Consider the following 21,512-nt stretch of genomic DNA (forward strand, 5'->3'; position numbering starts at 1 on the left):
AAATACCATTCCATGTGATCACGACAGTAATTGCACATGAATGTTTCACGCCGGCACATGGATTGCACATGAATTTCACAGTAATTGCACATGAATCACGATAGTAATTGCACATATGACGGAATTGCACATGGTTAGGTCAGTATTGCGAGTGTTCAGGACTAACAGTGTTTGTTATAAAGTCTGACAGCAGCAGAAGGAAAGACCTGCAAAACGTCTCCTTCACACAGCGAGGGTGGATCAGTCTCAATCTAGCCAGGACCCTTCTGTCCCCCACCTCCTGCACCGAGTCCAGAGCGCAGCCCAGGACGGAGCTGGACTTCTTGATGACTTTGTCCAGTTTCTTCCTCTCCCTCTCTGTGATGCTGCTGCTCCAGCAGGCCCCACCGTACAGGAGCTGATGCCACCACAGAGTCATAGAAGGTCTTCAGGAGCGGCCCTGTCACTCCAAAAGACCTGAGTCTCCTCAGGAGGTAGAGCCGACTCTGGCTCTTTCTGTACAGTGTCTGTGTTATGAGTCCAGTCCAGTTTGTGGTTCAGATGAACACCCAGGTACTTGTATGAGTTCACTCTCTCAATGTCCCGTCCCTGGATGTTCACTGGTGAGGGGGCAGTGGGGTGACGTCTGCGGAAGTCCACCACCATCTCCTTGGTCTTCCCCGCGTTGATGAGGAGGTGGTTCCGCTGATACCAGTCCACAAAGTCCTGCTCCAGTCCTCTGTACTCCGCATCATCGTCGTCCATGATGAGTCCGATGATGGCAGAGTCATCAGAGAACTTTTGCAGGACACAGTCGTCCGTGTCGTGTCTGAGGTCTGCAGTGTAAAGGGTGAAGAGAAAGGGCGCGAGGACAGTGCCCTGGGGCGCCCCCACACTGCAGGTCCGAGTGTCAGACACACAGTTCCGGGCTCTCACAAACTGGGGTCGGTCTGTGAGGTAGTCCAGGATCCACTCTGCCAGGTCATACTCCACACCAGCCGTCTCCAGCTTGTCCCTCAGGAGCAGCGGCTGGATGGTGTTGAAGGCGCTGGAAAGATCGAAGAACAGATAATGAAGTCTAAAGAGTGAAGTCTAAAGAATCAAGTCTAAAGAGTGAAGTCTAAAGGATGAAGTCTAAAAAGTGAAGTCTAAAGAGTGAAGTCTAAAGAGTGAAGTCTAAAGAATAAAGTCTAAAGAATGGGGGTAATGTAACACTATGGATACCAACCATGGTTCATCATGGTTCACTTCATTCATTTGTTGTTTGGTTAAAGCCTTTGTATTATTACGTATTGTTCCATCTTCCACCAGCAGATGGCGCTGATACTCTTCACTGGAATACAAAACAAGATTGGTGATTAAATTCAAGCAACATAACCCAGAGTTAGATTAGTGTTTCCAAACCTTTTTGTCTTGAGTTTCCTCTAAGCTTCTCTGTGTAGTGCCATTGTACCGACTAACTTGTGTAACAGTGATTAGATAGAGCTATTTACTCTTAAAATATCAATTATTTGAATACATTTTGTACCTATACTTTTAAAATCTGAAATGGTGCCATGATACGTGTTTGTGTACCCCCAGGAGTCCTCGTACCCCTTGTTGGGAAACACTGCATAAGGAATATTTTACTTGAATCTAGAATATAATGAAGTCATACGGCCACACGGGGCACATTTATTGATAACGTATTTTGCCAAAAAATATCTACATTCTAATTTCAGAAATCTTTAATTTGTAGATTTTTATTAGTGACTAGACACATTCACGTCTTGTATTACAGCTTCCTCTTCTTCTATGGTGTTTTATTCTTCTTCTATGGAGTTTTTTAGCGGCTGGTATCCAAGAGTTACATTCCCAGACTTTATTCTTTAGACTTTATTCTTTATTCTTTAGACTTTATTATTTATTCTTTATTATTTATTCTTTAGACTTTTTTTCTTTATTTAGACTTTAAAATCGCTACCCTCATCTGTATTTGATATAACTGACCTGTTGTATGTTGTGATGTCATCCGAACCACATAAATAAATCTATTTAGGCCTATTCCACTAATTATAATATCATTTATGTGAATGTCGGTCATCCATCGCTCTGGTGACAGATGATATTTAGTCTCTCTGTCTGAACCAGTTTTGAGCGCTTTTATGACTTCTCATTATTATTAAACAAGAATGACGCTCCAGGCACAGGGCTATTTTCTTACCCTGACTGTCACGCCCGGATACACAAATGTACAGTAACCTATGGCAACCGCGGCCGTGCTCTGAGTCAGCCGTGTCGGGGTCTGTCGACACTCGTCCCACAGAAACCCTCCGGCGTGAGCTGAAAAACCACCACTCTGAACGTTTGAAATGATTGATCCGTGACTCACACTGAGAAGGGATTTCCTCTGCTTGCTCTGGAAATCTACACCGGTGAAAAGGTGACTCGTTGTGCATTCCTTTCACTGATCTTATTCTGCACGGCGTTTATTCTAAGCCTTTAATCAGGCCATCGAAATCCACGGCTCATTTATCACCGCGAGTAGGTGGCTGTCACGCCTTTTGCATGTTTTATGAATGAACTTTACCCTGGTTTCCATGCGCTGCCGCTCTCTCAATTCATTCTGTAATCCGTTCATTCAGGCCCACCTTGAACAGCTTAACATCTAGGCTGATAACTAATAATGTCCCAGCATTTTAAAACAGTAATTTTGCAGAAAACTTCACCGTATATTCATGTTTTTTTAATGTAAATGGACAATTAGGCTGTGCAACTGTTTCTGAAGTAATTCATTCTCAATTTTTATGATGAAACACAATCACGAGAGTCATTTTTTTCTTCCGTGAACTCACTGAAGTCTGGGCTCATTGATACGACTGACTTTACCAATAATATTTCAATAATAATAATGATAATTTTGATATCGTGCTGTGTAGTGTTTCTCGTGGAAGGTCCGCCAACAGTTCCACTGTATGGCATTACATGTATGTATCTCCACGGAGACAAGCGGGTGACGCCACCACTTCAAGTTACAGGTCAGATCTGTGGCGAGGAAGCAGTGTTCAGTGGCAATGCAGTTTTTTTGAAGGATTTTCTTTTTGCAATAGAATCTTCAATCAAGACATTTCTATGATTTCTTATTAGTATTTTAGATTTTTTTGAAGTGGGAATGTAATAATATATTGTAGCCACGTGAAAATATTATATTTTGCACCTGCGGGGCTCCGTACCGTACATTTCAGGCAAAGCAAAACGATTTCCTTCATTTTTACGTTTTGTGATCTTTCAATTAGCTTCAATGTCGACAATTAACAATTCCTTGATAAATCAAATCTGCGCACATGATTACCCATTGATTACACACAATAAGTTTCACATTATTTGTTTTATTTGGGCTCCACTATACTTCCAAAGCACTGACTCATTAGGGTCGATAGCAATTTAAAGTGCACCATAAATATCAGCGTTGTTGTTGTTGTTTTATGGCGGTTGGCATCCGAGTGTTGCATTACCGCCAGACTTTATTCCCCAGACTTTGTCGTAGTCCTAAAAGTTGTTCTTCCAGTGCTTTGACAAAGCCCAAGAGGTCATGAGATGCCTTTGTCATTGTATCCTATAGCGTGTCTGAAGTTTGGAGAGTCCTCGTCCGTTACGTGATCCGTTACGTCATTTCGCTCACATCCGCTTCCATATTTGGCACCCGGGGACCTCTTTATGCTCCTCGGGACTGCACCCAGGCCGTTTCTGTGGGGGAACTGGAGCGGAGCAGCTGGACTTCAGCTACAAACAAATGGCAAAAAGCCCAACGTCATGAGCTGTGGGTGGAATCAGGTGCTGCGGTCGTAAACACAGAGATAAACTTTAGCTGGAGTGGACAGGAAGCAGTAATGAGTCAGGGCACCGCACAATAAGCCCGAGATATGCCAGTATGATTTTTGTGAATGGGCCTGTGGTGGCGTGGACTAATGATTCATCTGTGCAGGTTGATTAAGAGATGTAAATAAAGATATAAAAGGAAAAATAAAAGTGTATGTCAGAACTACATCCCGTTCAATGTTTGAATTCATGCAGACAAAATGGGTAAAACCATGTTTGATTTCAGGAACATTTTATTACAAAGTGTTTTTGATAAAAGGCAATTGCTGGTCTTGTTTTTCATGTGTCCCACCTCAAATAGCATTAACCTTTCTGTCAGTGTTCACTGAGGCCTGGTGGGTAGTGTCTGTGGGCACAGTGGCACTGGCCGTACAACATGATGAGATGGAGGACAAACCTGGAGGTTTCAGCCTGAACAGCTGCAGGGTTGGTATGATATGTTTTACATGTTGTACAGGGAGCGTGCATGTACAATGTTACATTAAAGTAAAATAAAGGACGTTTTGTACCAGACAAGCCCTCTGCTACATACTCATACATTAGCATATGAGTATGTAATACTAATGTATGAGTATTACATTAGGCTTGTATTACATTACAAGCCTTAATACTCATACATTACATTAGGCTTGTAATGTACGAGTGTTGACACTCATACATTACATACATATTTGTACATCTGATGGAAAACTCAGTGAAAAGTTCCGCTCACTCAATACTTGGTTATATGGACTGATAATTGTCTCTCATTTAAAACAATGATTAAAAAAAAATGAAACAAAAGATTGTTTGTTATTTTCAACACAATTTTTGTTTTTCATTAGAATGCTAAAAAAACTGGTTGAAGCAACGTCTTCTGTCATGGAATATAACGATACTTTATCGATGCATCGCCCTCATCTACATAAACTTGACCCTGTGGATCACGCATCACTAGGGTTTATCTTACTCACCACTGCACTCTGTATGATTTAGTTTGTCCATCGTGCCTCACAGAGCTGGAACTATCATCTTTTCCTACTCTGCACCTTGGTCTCGGAATAATCTACACAAAGATCTTTTATTGGAAGATGTAGTGTCACTTGAAAACTCAAGATATTATAGTATAAGTTTTCCATTTATCAGAATCAGAAAAGGTTTATTGCCATTGTCAATGACCAGAATTCACAAACGTAGGAACTTGCTTTGGTGCTTCGGTGCAACATAGAACAATGAAAAAACAACATATTTAAAATTTAAAAAGCATATACATTAAAGAAAAACAACTAAAATCTACTAAAGGATAAAAATAAATTAGGCTTAATAGGTACACAAATTTACAGTTAAAATGTACTGTAATACATTGTTTATACTTGAGGTTTTCTACATTACATTTTTATATCAGGCTGGATGGAAAATAATGATAACCCAAGTTAAATTCTTTACTTTAAAAGAGTTTCCACGCATTTGAACATAAAACTCATTGACTCGCATTGCATAAAATACATCTAGAAAAATAAATCCTAATGTAGATGGATCATTGACACCACACATAATATATTTAAATTCTCAGGTGTCTTGAGGACTCATTTTGTCACTTCTATCTGCTAAAAACACAACGCAAACATAATCGAGGAAAAATAACAAATGCAGTACTTGATAATAACATAATAAACACACAAAATGAGAGTAAAAGGTTAAATGAGCAGTTCCAACGTAACTGTTAATCCTTCTTAACCTCACAAAGTTGCTGTCCGCCTTCACCTTGAACAGGATCTTCTCTGAGCTAAATACGCCCCTCGCTAATGGTTTATTGTTTATTCTTGGCTCACAAATGACTCAACTTTGGCGTGTGATGTGACCCTCCTGAGCTTCCATATCACTTACGCTCCTTTATTCGGCTCTCCCTTATTCTTCTTATTCTGATCCTTCCACTGTGGCACGCAAATGTCAAAAAATACCCATGTTTTTATCCACCGGAGCTAGTCTGGGTCAACCGTAACATGTTTGGGCATCTTCGGGAAAACCTCCTCTCTTCGCTCCGGAGTGTTTTTGATTTATCGTACACACGCTATTGTGAGATGTCGGGAAGCTAGAGGCTAAAAAGGCGTAGCCAGACGAGATGCAGACACGGGTATATCCTGGGAGAGGAATGAGTTAGCGTGTTGCACTTCACAACAGATAATTAGGGAAAGCCTTTGCGGGCGATGCGCTGGAGGTTTGGGAAGCGGCTGACACGATATGGGCCCGAGCGAGTCGGAGGCGTGACCCTGAAGCGCTCGCTGGTGCTCAGCAGACGACAGTTTCCAAAGGTTTTAACAGAGGAATGCTTTTATGAGAGAAAGAGAAAATCTGCAACTGCTAATGTTTGTATGGCTTCTGACATCTAAAAGAAGAGAAGCACGTAAACACTTGAAGAATACCAGCTAAACAACACTGTCCCTGGGAAGGCTGTGTGTGCATCCTTGTAAAGCTGGAAAATGACAGAATAAACTACTACTACTACTACTACTACTACTACTACTACTACTACTACTACTACTACTACTACTACTACTACTACTACTACTACTACTATTACTATTACTGCAGGTCGCGCAAAAGTTTTTTTCTGATTCAGTTTGACTAATTACCTGTCTTTCCTCATTTCTGAGTCTATGTTTTGAGAAAATGATTGTGTTGTTGTGTTTTTCCCTTGAGGCAGATTTTGGGCGTTACAAAAATAAATTTAATCAAAATTGAATTGAATCATGAATGATGTCTATGTTGGTGATTTAGATTTGATTTAATTTATTTATGCAGGAGAATACGCCTGACTCTGTTAGAAGTGTCCATGTTCTGCAGCAAAGGAAAGAGAAACAGACAACCACGGTCACTGCAGCAGCAGCAGCAGCAGCAGCACAAGCAGCAGCAGCAGCAGCAGCACAAGCAGCAGCAGCAGCAGCAGCAGCACAAGCAGCAGCAGCAGCAGCAGCACAAGCAGCAGCAGCAGCACAAGCAGCAGCAGCAGCAGCAGCAGCACAAGCAGCAGCAGCAGCAGCAGCACCAGCACCAGCACCAGCAGCAGCAGCACAAGCAGCAGCAGCACCAGCAGCAGCAGCACAAGCAGCAGCAGCAGCAGCAGCAGCAGCAGCAGCAGCAGCACAAGCAGCAGCAGCACCAGCAGCAGCAGCAGCAGCAGCAGCAGCAGCAGCAGCACAAGCAGCAGCAGCAGCAGCAGCAGCACAAGCAGCAGCACAAGCAGCAGCAGCAGCAGCAGCACAAGCAGCAGCAGCAGCAGCAGCACAAGCAGCAGCAGCAGCAGCAGCAGCACAAGCAGCAGCAGCAGCAGCAGCAGCACAAGCAGCAGCAGCAGCAGCAGCACCAGCACCAGCAGCAGCAGCACAAGCAGCAGCAGCACCAGCAGCAGCAGCACAAGCAGCAGCAGCAGCAGCAGCAGCAGCAGCACAAGCAGCAGCAGCACCAGCAGCAGCAGCACAAGCAGCAGCAGCAGCAGCAGCAGCAGCACAAGCAGCAGCAGCAGCAGCAGCAGCACAAGCAGCAGCAGCAGCAGCACAAGCAGCAGCAGCAGCAGCAGCAGCAGCACAAGCAGCAGCAGCAGCAGCAGCACCAGCAGCAGCAGCACAAGCAGCAGCACAAGCAGCAGCAGCAGCAGCAGCACAAGCAGCAGCAGCGGCAGCAGCAGCAGCAGCACACTCAGTTCAGTGACTACAAGTGTAGCCTTCGACCAAAAAAACGGGTTGTATAATTGGTAATTTATTTAAAGACAAAGCAAATTAAATTCAAATCAAAGCTGTCTTTAATTAAAGGTTAAAGGGGCACTATGTCACTTTTTTGATGGAGGGTTCACCACATGTAAGGGTAAGATATTTCTATATATATATAGTCAATCCCTTGTTGGGTTTTGTCTATGGGAGTTTTTATTTATAGGAGATCTTCTACTGAAAGTGTTTTTCAGACTTCCTATAAGTGATCTGTTCTTCTGTATCTACCTCTGTATCTACCTGCGTTGCACCAATGAAATTTCCCCATGTGGGACAATAAAGGAATATCTTATCTTATCTTATATACCTCTCTAATGCTCCGTGAGGGAAACGGATTCCCTTCCTCTAACCTGCAGGAGCAGAGAGTTGGTATGTTCTTCGACCCTGCTCATGTAAAAATACATATTTTAAGATATCTTTTGGCAATAAAAAGCATCTGTTGAATAAACGCAACATAGATATGTTTAATGCCATACTATGGAACATTCCTGGTATAGCAATAACATCTCCATGGAAACGTGCAGGTGGCACACCCTCCTGTAGATGTTACAGTGCATGCTCAAATCGTGCATGGAATGTTTTCTCATGAGTTGAAACAATTGTATTTGTTTTCTTTCTGGAGCTGTGTGCAAAGGAAGAGTCCACGACAACCAAAGCTACAGTTTAATCCTGTAAGAAGATTATCTGATTAACTTAGCTGAGATCTCTGCTCTATTCATCAACACAACACACCGGGGGGTCACCATGACAACAGCCACATGGCAAATTGTGTTCAATGTGGAAACTAAAAAAGGGGACATCCTCCAGAAAAAGTACATATTGCACCTTTTATGTCGGATTTATAGATTTGTTTCGAGGTGTTGACACGCTCCAGGTGGTGGAGGGTCACAGAAGAGTCACATCACTGAAACACAAGAAGAGTGAAACATGTGATTATATATGGTTGTTGAAATATCATTTCAACAACCATAAAGTCTATTACTGAGGAGGTACTCGAGGCCTTTCAATGGTTAATCATCTCTTAATAGTACTCGAACAGTTCTTATTTATAGACTGAACAACATCTGGAGGTCTAACTGTGCTGTTATGACTGTATTGACAGACAAAACCAGGCCAATAGTGAGAAATGTGAGCATAGCTGTTGTTCATCTGGTTTTCTACCTCTTGATTTTCCTTCTTTTAGACGTTTGCTGTGAGACTGTAGCAGCTCTTTAACATTTTTCGATGAGTTTTGAGCTTTAACGGGCGAAAACGTCATCACTCACCGTCGACTCTCGGTGCATTTTTGCCACTCGCTGCTGAAATTCAGAACTCACGTCCGCAAACTGACAGTCAAACAGTGAATTCCACCTGAGACTTCTGACCCGCCACAGCTCTTTTATAAACTATAACGATTCTAGACAGTTCTGATGTCACGTGAACGCATCCCAGGCCATCGCCGATCACTCACGCTCGACATCCAGAGTGTCTTGCTCAAGTACACGATCAACGTTTGCAGGACTGACTGTGTGTGACTGTCATATATATATATATATATATATATATATATGCTTTTCTCGTAAGACTCAACGCACGTCTAAAAATAGTGTTACAAATGCTATTTTAAACACACAGGCACTATAGTGAGTCAAAGCACTGGTTGGGTCAATTCAAGAACTACTTTAGTGAGTGCACGTTCCCTCGTTTCAACACAATCCAAACATTTAATCTACTACGTGCTGACGTCAGAAAGATGTATCATTCCTTTGGCCAGACGCTTACGAATTCTTTTTTCCAGACCAGGCTCCACGGCTCACCAGGAAAGAGGGGCTTTTGGCCGGGAGCTCTGGACATTTCTCATACAGACAGACAATGGATGAAAGAAAGCTCCACCACAGTCCTACGAAAAGTAATTTAATGAGCAGTTTTCAGCGTATGTACAGCGTGTAAAGTCTTCTAACATTGTATTTCCGTTCTGGTGACGTACAGTAACTCAGATTTTATCTCTTGACTGGTGCAGGGAGGACTTGGAACCATCGTATCTCTGCATGGATCTAAAACTACCCTCATATTTACACATAAAGCTGGTTTCACAAGGATGGTTTAGGCTGTTTAGAGGTTATTATCGGACTTAAAGATACAGTTTTATATGTTATCCGTGGCTCAATTTAAGTAACAAACGAGAAGTGCTTTCCCTGAGCGAGTCAAAAAGTGAATTTACATCACATTTACATCCCTAAAAGCCATTTAATCAAATAACTACAAACACAATCCTTATGTTACAGCATAATATTCACAGAGTTTTGTCAAAGTCATTTGTATTTGCCATGAACAAGGTTAAGTTGGGTCAGTCGTCTTATCTCTTTATGAATTTTTGTTACTTCCAGGAACTATATCTGCCACAACCGCCGCTCCAGCCAAAACCATGTGAGTGGAACCAGCTTTGGGAGCGTTTTATCAGATAACACTCGACGTTCTACTGGACAATCTGTCGGTCGTAGTCTTTGGTATTTCTCACAGCCCTTACAGTCATCCTCCACCGTAATTACGACTGCAGTCACTCAACCTCATGCCCCTCCTCATCATCAACAGACGGCAGCTCTTTCTCCGGCAGCAAACCGTAGCTGTTGAGAAAGGCTTCCACGTCGGTGGCGAAAAACTCCTGGGTCAGGTGCTTCGTGCAGGCCAGGAAGTTCCCGATGAGTTCTCCGGCTTTGTAAACCAGCAGAGTGGGCAGCACCTCGTCGGAGAAGCGCTCAGATGCCCCGGAGGATTCGGCGTTGATCCTGCAGAACTTGACCGTGGGGTACTCCATGACCAGGCAGTCCAGGCAGTGGTTGAGGTCCTCGCAGGCTTTGATGCCCAGCTTGTATATGTGCACCACCACCAGCGTGCTGTGGTGCTCCTTCTCGATGACCGCCAGGAACGCCTCTCCGTCCTCCAGCTCGTGCACGCCCGTGAAGCGCGGCCCGATGCTCAGCTTCTCGTGCATCTCCTGCATACAGCGGCGCCGGTACTTCTTCAGACAGCCCTCGTTCTCGTCCTTCAGCAGCTCGTACTCCTGATCGCTCATCTGCAGGGCAAAAGAGGAGTCACGACAAGCAACATAGAGGCATGTAGAAGATGGGTTAACTCCGATCCTTGTTGTCCTAATGTATTCTTTCCCTCGCAGCTTTAGTCCTAATTCTGATGTGGTGTGTGCGAGTACGAGTGCTCTCTCCCTGTGTCGGGGATTCACCTTTCTGTTCTGCTCTGCGATGGTGTCTCCTTCTTTGGGCCTGTTGGCGGAGGACATCTGTCTGAGGAGCTCCCTCTTGGCCGGTGGAAGAGTCTCCTTATCCATGCTCTCCAGCTTAAACCTCCGCCAGTCATTGATCACACCCTTTGGACCTGCGCAAAATAATAAGATTCAGATCATCGTCTTATGGTGAACACACAGACCAGTGTGCAAAAGTGTCCCATGAATGAACGGGCCTTCACCTGTTTGGGTTGCAGTATCATCGAGTTCAAGGAGTCGGTCAGACATTTTTGCAGACGTTAGTTACCTGCACAGAAATATATAATAATGAAAGATGCACAACATATACTTCTGGCAACAGAAAGAAAGAAATGTGTGACTCAGAATGGACTCAGGAAAGCTTTACGTTTGCATTAAAGTTGGAAACGGACAATGTCATTGAGGGACACACTGTTTGTCATGTTTGTATTGTCTTTGTATGTCCCCCTAAGTCTCCATGGAGATGTTACTACCTCCTAGAATGTGCCATAACGAACACATTATTAATTATATCTCGTGTGTACTTAATTACAGCGTCTTTAAACCAAAGAACACCTTACATAACAGTTACAGTGAGCGGAGTGACCTCTCCACGGATCTCACGCGTAACTTGAAATGATGGTTTCAGCTATTTGTCTTCACGGAGATAGATATGTTTAATGCCAATACTGTGGATCATTCCAGGCACAATAAAAACACTGCACCTTTAAATGTGATGATGTGTCAAATTCACTAACTCACATCAACAACTTTACTTACAACTTTACTTACAACTTTATTTACTAAATTAACCTATTAAACTATACCAACCTATTTGGATTTTTGATGAATAATTACATAAAAGAACATATTTATTATTGTGGGACAACTGAAGAGGTAGGAAATAAACAGTAAACAGTGCAAAAGAGTAATATGGGGCTATAGGGTTATAATCTCTGAGAATTTTATCAATGTTGCGCGGCATTTTAACCCGATTTGGACCAAATTAAATGGCACCAATCGTCAATCTGAGCATAATAGTAGCTTGTGCATGCACGTGTCAGGCAATTTCAATTAAAGTAATGCTGCGTAAGAGGATTACAGTGCAGCAACCGATCTCTATGCGTTTATCTTTGTTTTTTCAACCGAGGCAAAATGACGACACCAGCATGAAGCTTAACAAAGTATGACCTCAAACCCACGATTTAATCAATCTACCTCCAGCCTCTGTGTAACGACTGCATGTTCATCCTATTAATTGTCCTGCACGGTGGGTACGGTCACTGCCAGCTGAGGGTTCTGATGACGTCAACAGTGAAAGAGGGAAGTATGCAGACTCGATATCCCATTGGATTAAACGTCCGATCCCAAAAAGAGTTTCAATTAGTGTGGTCCGCCTCCTGATCTCCTGACCCTTAAATCCACGCGCCCAGATTTCTGCTGATTAGCTGTAGCATGACCAAATGAAGACACTCTGAATTGGATTAGGCTCGCAACAAGAAACATATTGAACAATTCTAGTCAAGTCGATCAAATTTATGCTTCAAAATTAAAGCAGCAACTGCAATGTTTCGGACATGTTGGTTTTCAGTGCTGACCAGCTACACAATAATAAAAGAAAACACACAACACAAGAATGAATAGCATTGTTTTTTTTGCGCCGAATGCTGATAAGTCACGAGCAATTAGTTTATAATGTTCCATGTTCATTCGGTGCCTTGAATAAACAAAACTACTATTGTAAATCAACGTCACTTGTGGAAAAAAATCAATTGAAATCAATGTGATGCAGACCCGTGACTAAATTCACAATCGGCTTGTTGTTCCACCGGGCTTCATTGCGCTAAACATTAAACATAGAATTATCCACCTTTCAAAAATCACGTCTCGCTCCGTCATTTATTTGAATTAACCGCCACTCCAGGTTTGTGCAAGTCAAAATCTTAAAAGTGCCAGTCAGATTGTTTCACGCTGACATGACAACTAATCAAAGCAGTCAAAAGTACATTTACAGTCCCGTATTTCGAGCCAAACACAAACGAACTGTCCTCACCGTTGCGTCCGAACACCAGTTGCTGCTCCGCGTCCCCGTGTCGGCCCGTTCAGTCCGTTAAGTTCCGCTGTGCGCCCCTGGCCCCTGACTCCGGCCTGCTGAGAGTGTGCGCCGTCTCCAATCAGCTGGTTCCAACTGAGCTTTCAAAAAAAAAAAAAAAAAAAAAACACCTATGGACCCAGCAGGAATAAGAGCCCAGGAGCCTAAGAGGATTGAGGGAATTAGCATCCGGTGCTCTTGATATAGCTCCGACAGGACCTAGAGACCGCGCGCGTCGTTTGACCCCTGTGCGGCGCCGCGCAGGGAGAGCAGCCCCGGATAAATCTGTGTTTTCTCCGCGCTCTCAGGCAAGAACACATGACAGGGATCGCCAGCAACAGCTCCAGCAACAGCTTCAGGCCAGCAGAGTCCAACCGTCACGAGGTTCCACATTATTTCGAGCACAAGCGTCCGTCTGTGCTCTGTGGAACCGCGATGTGTTCGGCTCTCAAAATACTTTTAATAATTCAGAGTGCACTGCTCCGTGCGCGCGGCCCGTGCTTTGATCAAGCTGCTTTCTAAGAGATGTGTAGTCATGGAAATGGAGATGTAAGAGGAACAGTTGTGGGAAAGTTTGCACGGTTGCTTTAAAAAAAACAACAGAAAATCATCAGGCACAAAATGACACAACACAACATGGAAAAAAGACCGAACGTCAATGATTGTAGATTCACGTCAATGTAAAAATAATAATAACGTATATTTATTTTATTTAATGAGTTTGTTAAATAGAAATATACAGTTTTAATAACATTTTTTAAGCAAATATTTGCTTTGGCATAAAACATTGGAACATTTTATTTCAATACATTAATTGAAAGTATATTTGGGTAATTTGGGTAACACTTTAAATACGGTTCCTTAATGTGGTAATAAGATAGATGTTGGTTTAAAAGCACTTATAAGGCATTTACCTGGTTATTGAACAACAAGCAGCTTATTAATGCTCTTACCACATTTATAAATATTATAAGCCATCTATAAATGCTAGTAAATGCTTTATAAGTGCATAAACAAAGAACTAGTGCTTAATAATGCCCCATAACACAAATTAAGAACCTAATTTTAAGCCAACAATTGATTCTTTAATTTGCTTATAACCATGCATGTCCTGAATGACCTTTAAGTATTTGGCTCTAAACCTTTAGATATCATAATCATTTTCACAAACTTAAAACATACATGTCAGTTGTGATGGGAGTAATGTTCCATGCTCATTATTTAGGGCCATTTCACAATTATTTTTGCCACAATTATTTTTGCCACAATTATTAGGCCAGACTAACATAGCTTGGGAAGTGTGTTGTGCCGTCTGCCAAAAGGTCACTCTGCGACAGGAAGTGCCTCTGACATGGCATTAGCCCATTTCTCCAATCAGAATATCGTCATACAGTAAAGACAGTAAAGCCTTGCATTCTTGTATTATCCACACTGATCAAACCAGCACCGTGACAGTGTTTCCTTTAACTCTTGCGATTAAATCCAGTGGTTTTCAAACTGTGGGACGCGTTCCAATGGTGGTACTCAGAAAGACACATTTTTATTTAGCTTCTTCATGAGACAAAGATGTGTAAATGTCTAATAAATGATAAATATGAACTGTGGTTATTTTTATAGGTTTTAACATCACATATGACGACAGATTATAGGCAATAGATCCATAAATAACCAGTGAGCATCGGGTCTACACTGAGACTAAAGCCCCTCCCTCAGTGACCACACGCAGTTGTAACGTTTGACTCTTCACCTTTCGGTCCGTGCTGCATTTATTGGCTTAAAGGCTTAACGCACGTTTTTTTTTGGACACAGGCCATATGCATGTTTGTGGAGGGGGCTTTGTCTCCTTTTCACTCACAGCTTTAACGTACCCAGAAGATTATTCAGATCCTTTCTGCCCTATTTTTGACCATCAGGATAATGTGTAATAATGTGTGTATATATGTATATATATATATATATATATATATATATATATATATATATATATATATATATATATATATATATATATATATATATATATATGTATATATATATGTATATATATATATATATATATAGGTTATATCTACGAAAGTCTACAAAATGTAAAATATATTATAAAAGTAAAACACAAGCAATAACAAAAATATTAATTTTACAGATAACTACATCCATAAGCCTGTTTTACTAAAACTGGATATGTTTAGTGCTGTAACCTTATCACACTAAAGTGTTAAAATAAAACTTTATGCATATAATGCCTAGATAAACAGCTATACCAGCTGGTTGGCCTGAACAAAACCGGACTCCTCTGGTGATACAGCCCAGGGATCTCTTCGAGTCCAGGGATCTCCTTCGGCCCAGGGATCTCCTCCAGCCTTGGGATCTCCTCCAGCCCGGGGATCTCCTCCAGCTCAGGGATCTCCTCTAGTCATTTTTAAAGAACACATATTATACTTTTTTATTGGTGTAAAATAAATATATGGTGTACATTTTTTTTAACTTACATGTATGACTAGGAGGTCTTACTTGAGTACAGAGCAGTGGGTGGGGAAAGGAGGTAGGTGAAAACTGCATCTTTCCAAGCACTCAAATCCAAATGCAGGACCAGATTTCTCAAACAAGCAAAAATCTGAATATACAGTAACATAGAGTAAGCTTATGATGATGGAACACATGTTTTACATAATATGTTCTCTTTAATCAGGCTAATCAACTGCTATGTACAAATACGTCTTTTCGGTAGTATTGTACGTGTTTTCTTTTAAGAATGTAAGAATATACAATGAGCACAATAAAATAAATACATAATTGGATAATTGAGGCACATGTGATCATAAATGCAGGACAATGAGCTCATGTCACTTAAATACACGTTGGGATGAGAGCATGTCGGCTAAAGGGACGAGTTATAGATTTAAATAACTATGTAAATAAATCACTTCTGCCTTTCACAGAACTTCAACTTTAATATTATGTTACTTTACTTTGTCCTGTATCTTAACTTGACTCTGAATGGTGCCTATAGCTGCTCTTTCTAGGAATAGGTGTGGATGACATATTACTCGGAGTATTCAGTGCACTGTTCCCAGGGGTGTGCTGCCTGTGTGTACCTCTGCAGTGCGTTACCGTGGTTACGTGATCACAGCTCAGTGGGTCTGGCCTTTGGCTGGACATCAGGGGAAATCCAGGTCAGCGTTTCCTGCTACAAACACTAGAGGTCAGCCTTCTGCCTCAATCATGCGCTAATGCGTGGTATTAATTGCAAAAGCACGCTCACACATGTTAGGTTTAAAGAAGGTGTGATATTATTGATCCAGGTTGAAGTTAGCAAGTGTAATTGGTCTAATAAGAATTAAATGGGCCTAAATCTGTGCTTGTCTCCTAATAACACATGTATTCTCTCTTGATATGACGAGTACTAATATAACTGAGGTTTGCACGCTCACACATGTTAGGTTTAGTGATATTGATTTGCAGTTCCTAGTTATTCCAGTCTTAATCCATAATTATTATTGATCAACCTTCACCTAACACCTAAACTTACGGATTATTTAGATTTTCTGGCCCAAAGGCTTTGCACAGCTGTAGCATGACACGGAGAAAGGCACTTTTAATTCACCCACATTTAAACCATGTAGTTAATCTAACATACGATGAATTGATTCAGAGTAATTTCTCTGCTTATATGTTTAAATCCTCTGATTAAACTTAAGTAGTAACATTTCTTCAAAATAATATGACTTAACTAGAAGTACAAGGTAGTGGTGAATAACTCAAAAGTATTTGGGTAAACTGTACATCATTGGATTTTGTTCTATGAAGTTTACATAAGTAAATGTAAGTGAAAGGAAAAAAAACATGAAATAATACACAAAATCTGATACTTTCAAAGGATGACCTGTAAAAATGTGAAAACGAAATCATATCACAATTTGAAGGAGCTGTGCAAGGAACACAAATGTTCAAATAATTTAATATTGTCAATATGAATCTTTGTAGATTAACTCACTTTTACTCCAGTACAAGTTTCACTGTTAAATATGTTACTCAAGTAATGTGAATGTTGAATTGAATTGCCTGGTGTGAATGTGGTGTGTGAGTGTTGGTGATGTTTGGAGCGACCGATGGCACAGACTGGAGCCTCGCTACTGTCAGTCTGTCCCAGGGCAGCCAGGGCTACAATAGTAGTTTCCACCACAGAGTGTGGAGTGAATGAATAATGAGGTGGCTGAAAGGCTCTCTCTCTCTCTTTCTTTCTCTCACTCTCTCTCTCTCTCTCTCTCTCTCTCTCTCTCTCTCTCTCTCTCTCTCTCTCTCTCTCTCTGAAATGATGCAGTTTTCTTTAAAAAGTTACTCAAGTAAATGTAACTGCTCTGCGCCCTCTGCAGGCGAACATTACTCTTATGGAGCCAAAGCTGTTTTGAAGGTGCTCGATCGTAAATGTAAACCTGACTTGGCGATGTTGCCTTCTCTCTGTCGTCATGGAGAAACCCTGGTGCCCAGGATGACGGCATCCTGCCTAGTATTGATGTTTACACCAGGACAGTGTTTCAGAGGAACCGTGAGGGGTGTGAAATGACTTGATGCAAATGTGAGCAACTGCCCTTTGTCCAGTTTAGAGAGTGCGACCTTTGATTGGATGACTCTGGATCCCTTTGGAAGCAGAAATTAAAGACCCACTTTTGAGGAAAGACAGCTCTGTTCTATCTTTCTTGGTAATCGTTAGAGGAGAAATTCCAAACAGAGATCACCTGACTTGTGCTGGAAAATCATGTGAGCTTAGGAGGGCAAAGGTGAAGGAAAATGATGAAAGGGACCAAGGATATTTAAATCAGCTCTCTTTACGACAGACCAGGTTGTCAGTGTAAATACAGCCTTACGTGTCACCAGCATGAGTCTGCACACGCCGGAGTCTGCGCACGCTGGAGTCTGCGCACGCCGGAGTCTGGGCACGCCGGAGTCTGCGCACGCTGGAGTCTGCACACGCTGCTGGAGCCTGCGCACGCTGGAGTCTGCGCACACTGGAGTCTGCGCACGCCGGAGTCTGCGCACGCTGGAGTCTGCACACGCTGCTGGAGCCTGCGCACGCTGGAGTCTGCGCACACTGGAGTCTGCGCACGCTGGAGTCTGCGCCAAAACCTCCCGTGCTCGGCCAACAGAGGAGCTGCTCTCTGTATTTACTCTGGCAGATTCTCTCATGAACTCAATGCACCTCAGAGCTCACATTCACAGTCACTATGAGGGTTCTCCCACTGTAGGAACCTTTCTCAGTACTTTTTTAAAGAACCAGTTCCCATTTGAAGTGCGTTCAGAGTAACTATTGGCACTGGCCCTTGTGGACAGGTACTTTCCAGTCAGACCAGGAACTGTTTGGTAACTCCAGTTTGTGCATGTGCAACATCACCTTTGGAAGTATGTTTTATTCATTATCAGACTTTTAAAAATGTTATTAATCTACAAGAGGAATGAGTTAGCTCCAAAAATAAATAATTCATAAATGTCATTCTGTTTATTTGTGCATTCTGAGCATCACAGTTTAAGTCTATGAATAAGTAAGTCAATAAATGCAAGAGTCAAGTAAGTAAGAGTGTTATTTTTATTAAGAGTGTAAGAGTTTTTTTTTTAATTATACTTCTGTGCCTAATCTGTGCCTAGTTACATATACTGTGCCTAGTTACATATACTTTAAACTTGATTACATACACACACACACACAAAATAACAATAATATACTCGAGTACCTGTTTGTATCTGTAGTTATCACTTATCGGACTTACCAATATTCCTCACTTTTACAATACTCTAACTCTACTGGAATAAAGTGTTGCGAATGTATATTTACACAAACGTTTGCTACAGGTCACATTTATGAAAAGGAACAAACTTGGAGGAAGTCAAATATTTCTGTATTGTTCCCGCTCCCGAAGACTCAAACCTCCTTATAATCCTTATAATTAATTTGCAAATAAGTAACAGAACTGTACAAGTCAATGACAACATAATGCCAAAATATATGGATATATTTGACATTTGTAGGTAGTTCTCACTCATTTCTGTTTCTTATGCTGCACTTTCAGATATGATTACTTTTTCTCCCCTTTTGTGTCTATTCTAACCAGATTGTATACATTCTTTATTGTTTAAATTAGAGGTCAGGTCTGAACTGCCCGAACGTGCTGGATCGTCGTGCCATAAAGGAATATCTTATCTTATCTTATTACATCATGTCTAATGTGTGGGGGTGGTACACTGAAGCTCCACAGGTAAAAAAAAGTCCCTTGTGTGTCACTCGTGATTCAGGCTCGGAAACATTCCTCATGTCCCGACCGAGAGTTATGGTTATAGATTAGACTAATACACCCCCCACTCACCCCCCAATATGATACCCACAATGATAAAGTCTGTGCAACGCCCCTGATCAGGGGTCCAGGAAACCCAAATTGGGGCACCAAAATAAAAGGACTGACGGACCAGAAACAGGAAATATGAAAAGTACATTCTTTATTTTAACAGATTAGACACATTTTAATGATCAACTTTTCTAAAAGCAGAACCATGAACCATGTGCTCTCATTCACACGTAAAACCTGGTCCTTCATAGAAAAATATTTAGAAACTAGCAACTGATGCCCAGATGAAAGGACAGTCCAGTAGCACACCACTTGCACGCTAGCGCTACAGAGTCCGACCCAAACTGTCCACAGGATGCGGTGAAACGTGCTCCGAGGACCTTAAACTGGGCCAACAGTGCGGAGAAGCTGGGTGAGGGCAGAGGTGATCGGCCAGTGCCCACGGAGCAGAGCAGGGTAATTAACCAAACGAACTTAGGTGCCAGGGGTAAGACAGATACCACGTGCAGAGCCAAGGACCCAGCGATCAAAGCGCCAATAGCAGAGCGTGTAGTCGTGTGTTTGAAATCGGCGGCTCTGCTTCAAAGCGGCTCACTTGTGTGCCAGCGTCAGAGGTGAAAGCCAAGAGAGAGGCGCAGGTGAGGCGACGCCCCTAAATCACCTTTACGACGACGTGATTGGCCGATGTGTGTCCTACATTCAGAAAGGAACTTGAGCCGCTGCAAAGAAACGTCGGGATCTCAACCTCATTATGAGAACGGGCTTAACTCTGAGACCAAAAGCACAAAAGCAGGAACTGCAGTAGAGAGGAAATTAAAGTGAAGCGTTGGATGTAACAAATAAACCAAGGAAGAGCCAAGACTCAAAAAAAACACAACTAAACTCTCGGTTAACACTTTATAATAAAAGTACTTTATGGAGAATAATATAAGACAGATAAATAGATACATACTTATTGATCCTTCAGGAGAAATTCAAGTGTCTGGTAATAAACAAACAAACAAACAAACATGCCAAAACCCAAGCATAAGCCACACAGACATACATAAATAAATAAATATGATTTATAAAATACTATGAACAGTCTTTGTATCATGCCTCATACTGTAACTGACTACATGTACGAAAAATATGTATTCAGCACTAATTTGCTTTTTCTTTTGGTTGCATTCAGAATAGTTTCTTTTCTAAAATAAGAGGAAAACGTTGTGGTATTTATCATGCCATTAAATTAATGAATGAAGGAAATGTCTTAACTTAACACATTCATCCAGAAGTGATCCAAAAGATTTAGAAAAAGTATTTAAAGTATTCAGATTAGACCAAGTGACAGAATATGCAACAACAGAACATTTTAACGCAGGTATTTTTCCCAAAACTGACCACGGTTTATTACTAAAGCAAAGTACCGCTCTCATCACTGTTCTCATTATGAATTTACAGAAAACAACATTATTACATGTTTCATTTCTTAAGCAATTCCGGGCAAACTTCAGCACAAGTTCATCTCTTTGCGGTCAGACGGCTCCTTAAAAAAATAAAACATTAAATAATAATGATAAAAAATAATAATAAAATATAATCATAAATCAATGAATCAATAAATAAATACATAAATAAATAAATGAATAAAATAAATAAATAAATAAATAAATAAATACATAAATAAATAAATGAATAAAAAAAAATTAAAAATAAAATAAATAAATAAATACAATTAATACTCTCATTCAAACGTTTACCCCTTTATTAATATACGTAAGTCTTTCTTCTTTATTAAGGCTGTAAACAGAGTAGTTATTAAAGTGTAACCACATTTATCCTTTAAAGCGCCTGTACAAGTTTTTCCCATTTCTTTCGCTCCACTACTTGAGATACATTATGTAAAAGCAGCTGTATGTGTCAAAATGAGACCGCTGTGTGCTGTCTAAGTCCGTCAGAGTGCTTTATCCGACATAAACTCTGGCAAAAGCGCGCATAAACTTATTGCAGTGAACAATTCAGACACTTGGAGTGAGCAATACTTTTAGATCACAGCAAACCGTTTGAAAACAGTAAAAATCAGGTGTAATTGGATATTAAGCCTGAATAATTAATGATAAATTGTTTGTTCAGTATAGATTAAGTCTTTCTTCATGCTTAATTAAGGCTATAAATAGTTAGGCTGTTATAAAATGACACCTTTCTTTTTTTTTTTTAATAAGAACTATTAAAGAAATCCAAATACAACTCTAGAGGGAGTTGGTAGACAACAGTGTGCGTTGTTACAA

At 41.2% G+C, this 21,512-nt stretch overlaps 1 protein-coding gene across 1 annotated transcript; it reads right to left on the reverse strand.

Annotated features, from left to right (window-relative positions):
* Positions 1-9,459: 9,459 nt before the first annotated feature.
* On the reverse strand, positions 9,460-12,921 carry pdcb (phosducin b). The gene is made up of 4 exons (XM_072438187.1): positions 12,869-12,921; positions 11,040-11,104; positions 10,798-10,949; positions 9,460-10,632 (listed from the first exon to the last, which is right to left on the reverse strand). Exons 2-4 carry the CDS (start codon positions 11,083-11,085, stop codon positions 10,117-10,119), a joined length of 714 nt encoding a protein of 237 aa, XP_072294288.1. The 5' UTR covers positions 11,086-11,104; positions 12,869-12,921; the 3' UTR covers positions 9,460-10,116.
* Between the last annotated feature and the right edge of the window lie 8,591 nt (positions 12,922-21,512).

This window comes from Eucyclogobius newberryi, unplaced genomic scaffold, assembly GCF_026437365.1.
Source record: "Eucyclogobius newberryi isolate DKJ021-1_F unplaced genomic scaffold, fEucNew1.0.hap1 SCAF_9, whole genome shotgun sequence".
In the NCBI taxonomy this organism is placed as follows: domain Eukaryota; kingdom Metazoa; phylum Chordata; class Actinopteri; order Gobiiformes; family Gobiidae; genus Eucyclogobius; species Eucyclogobius newberryi.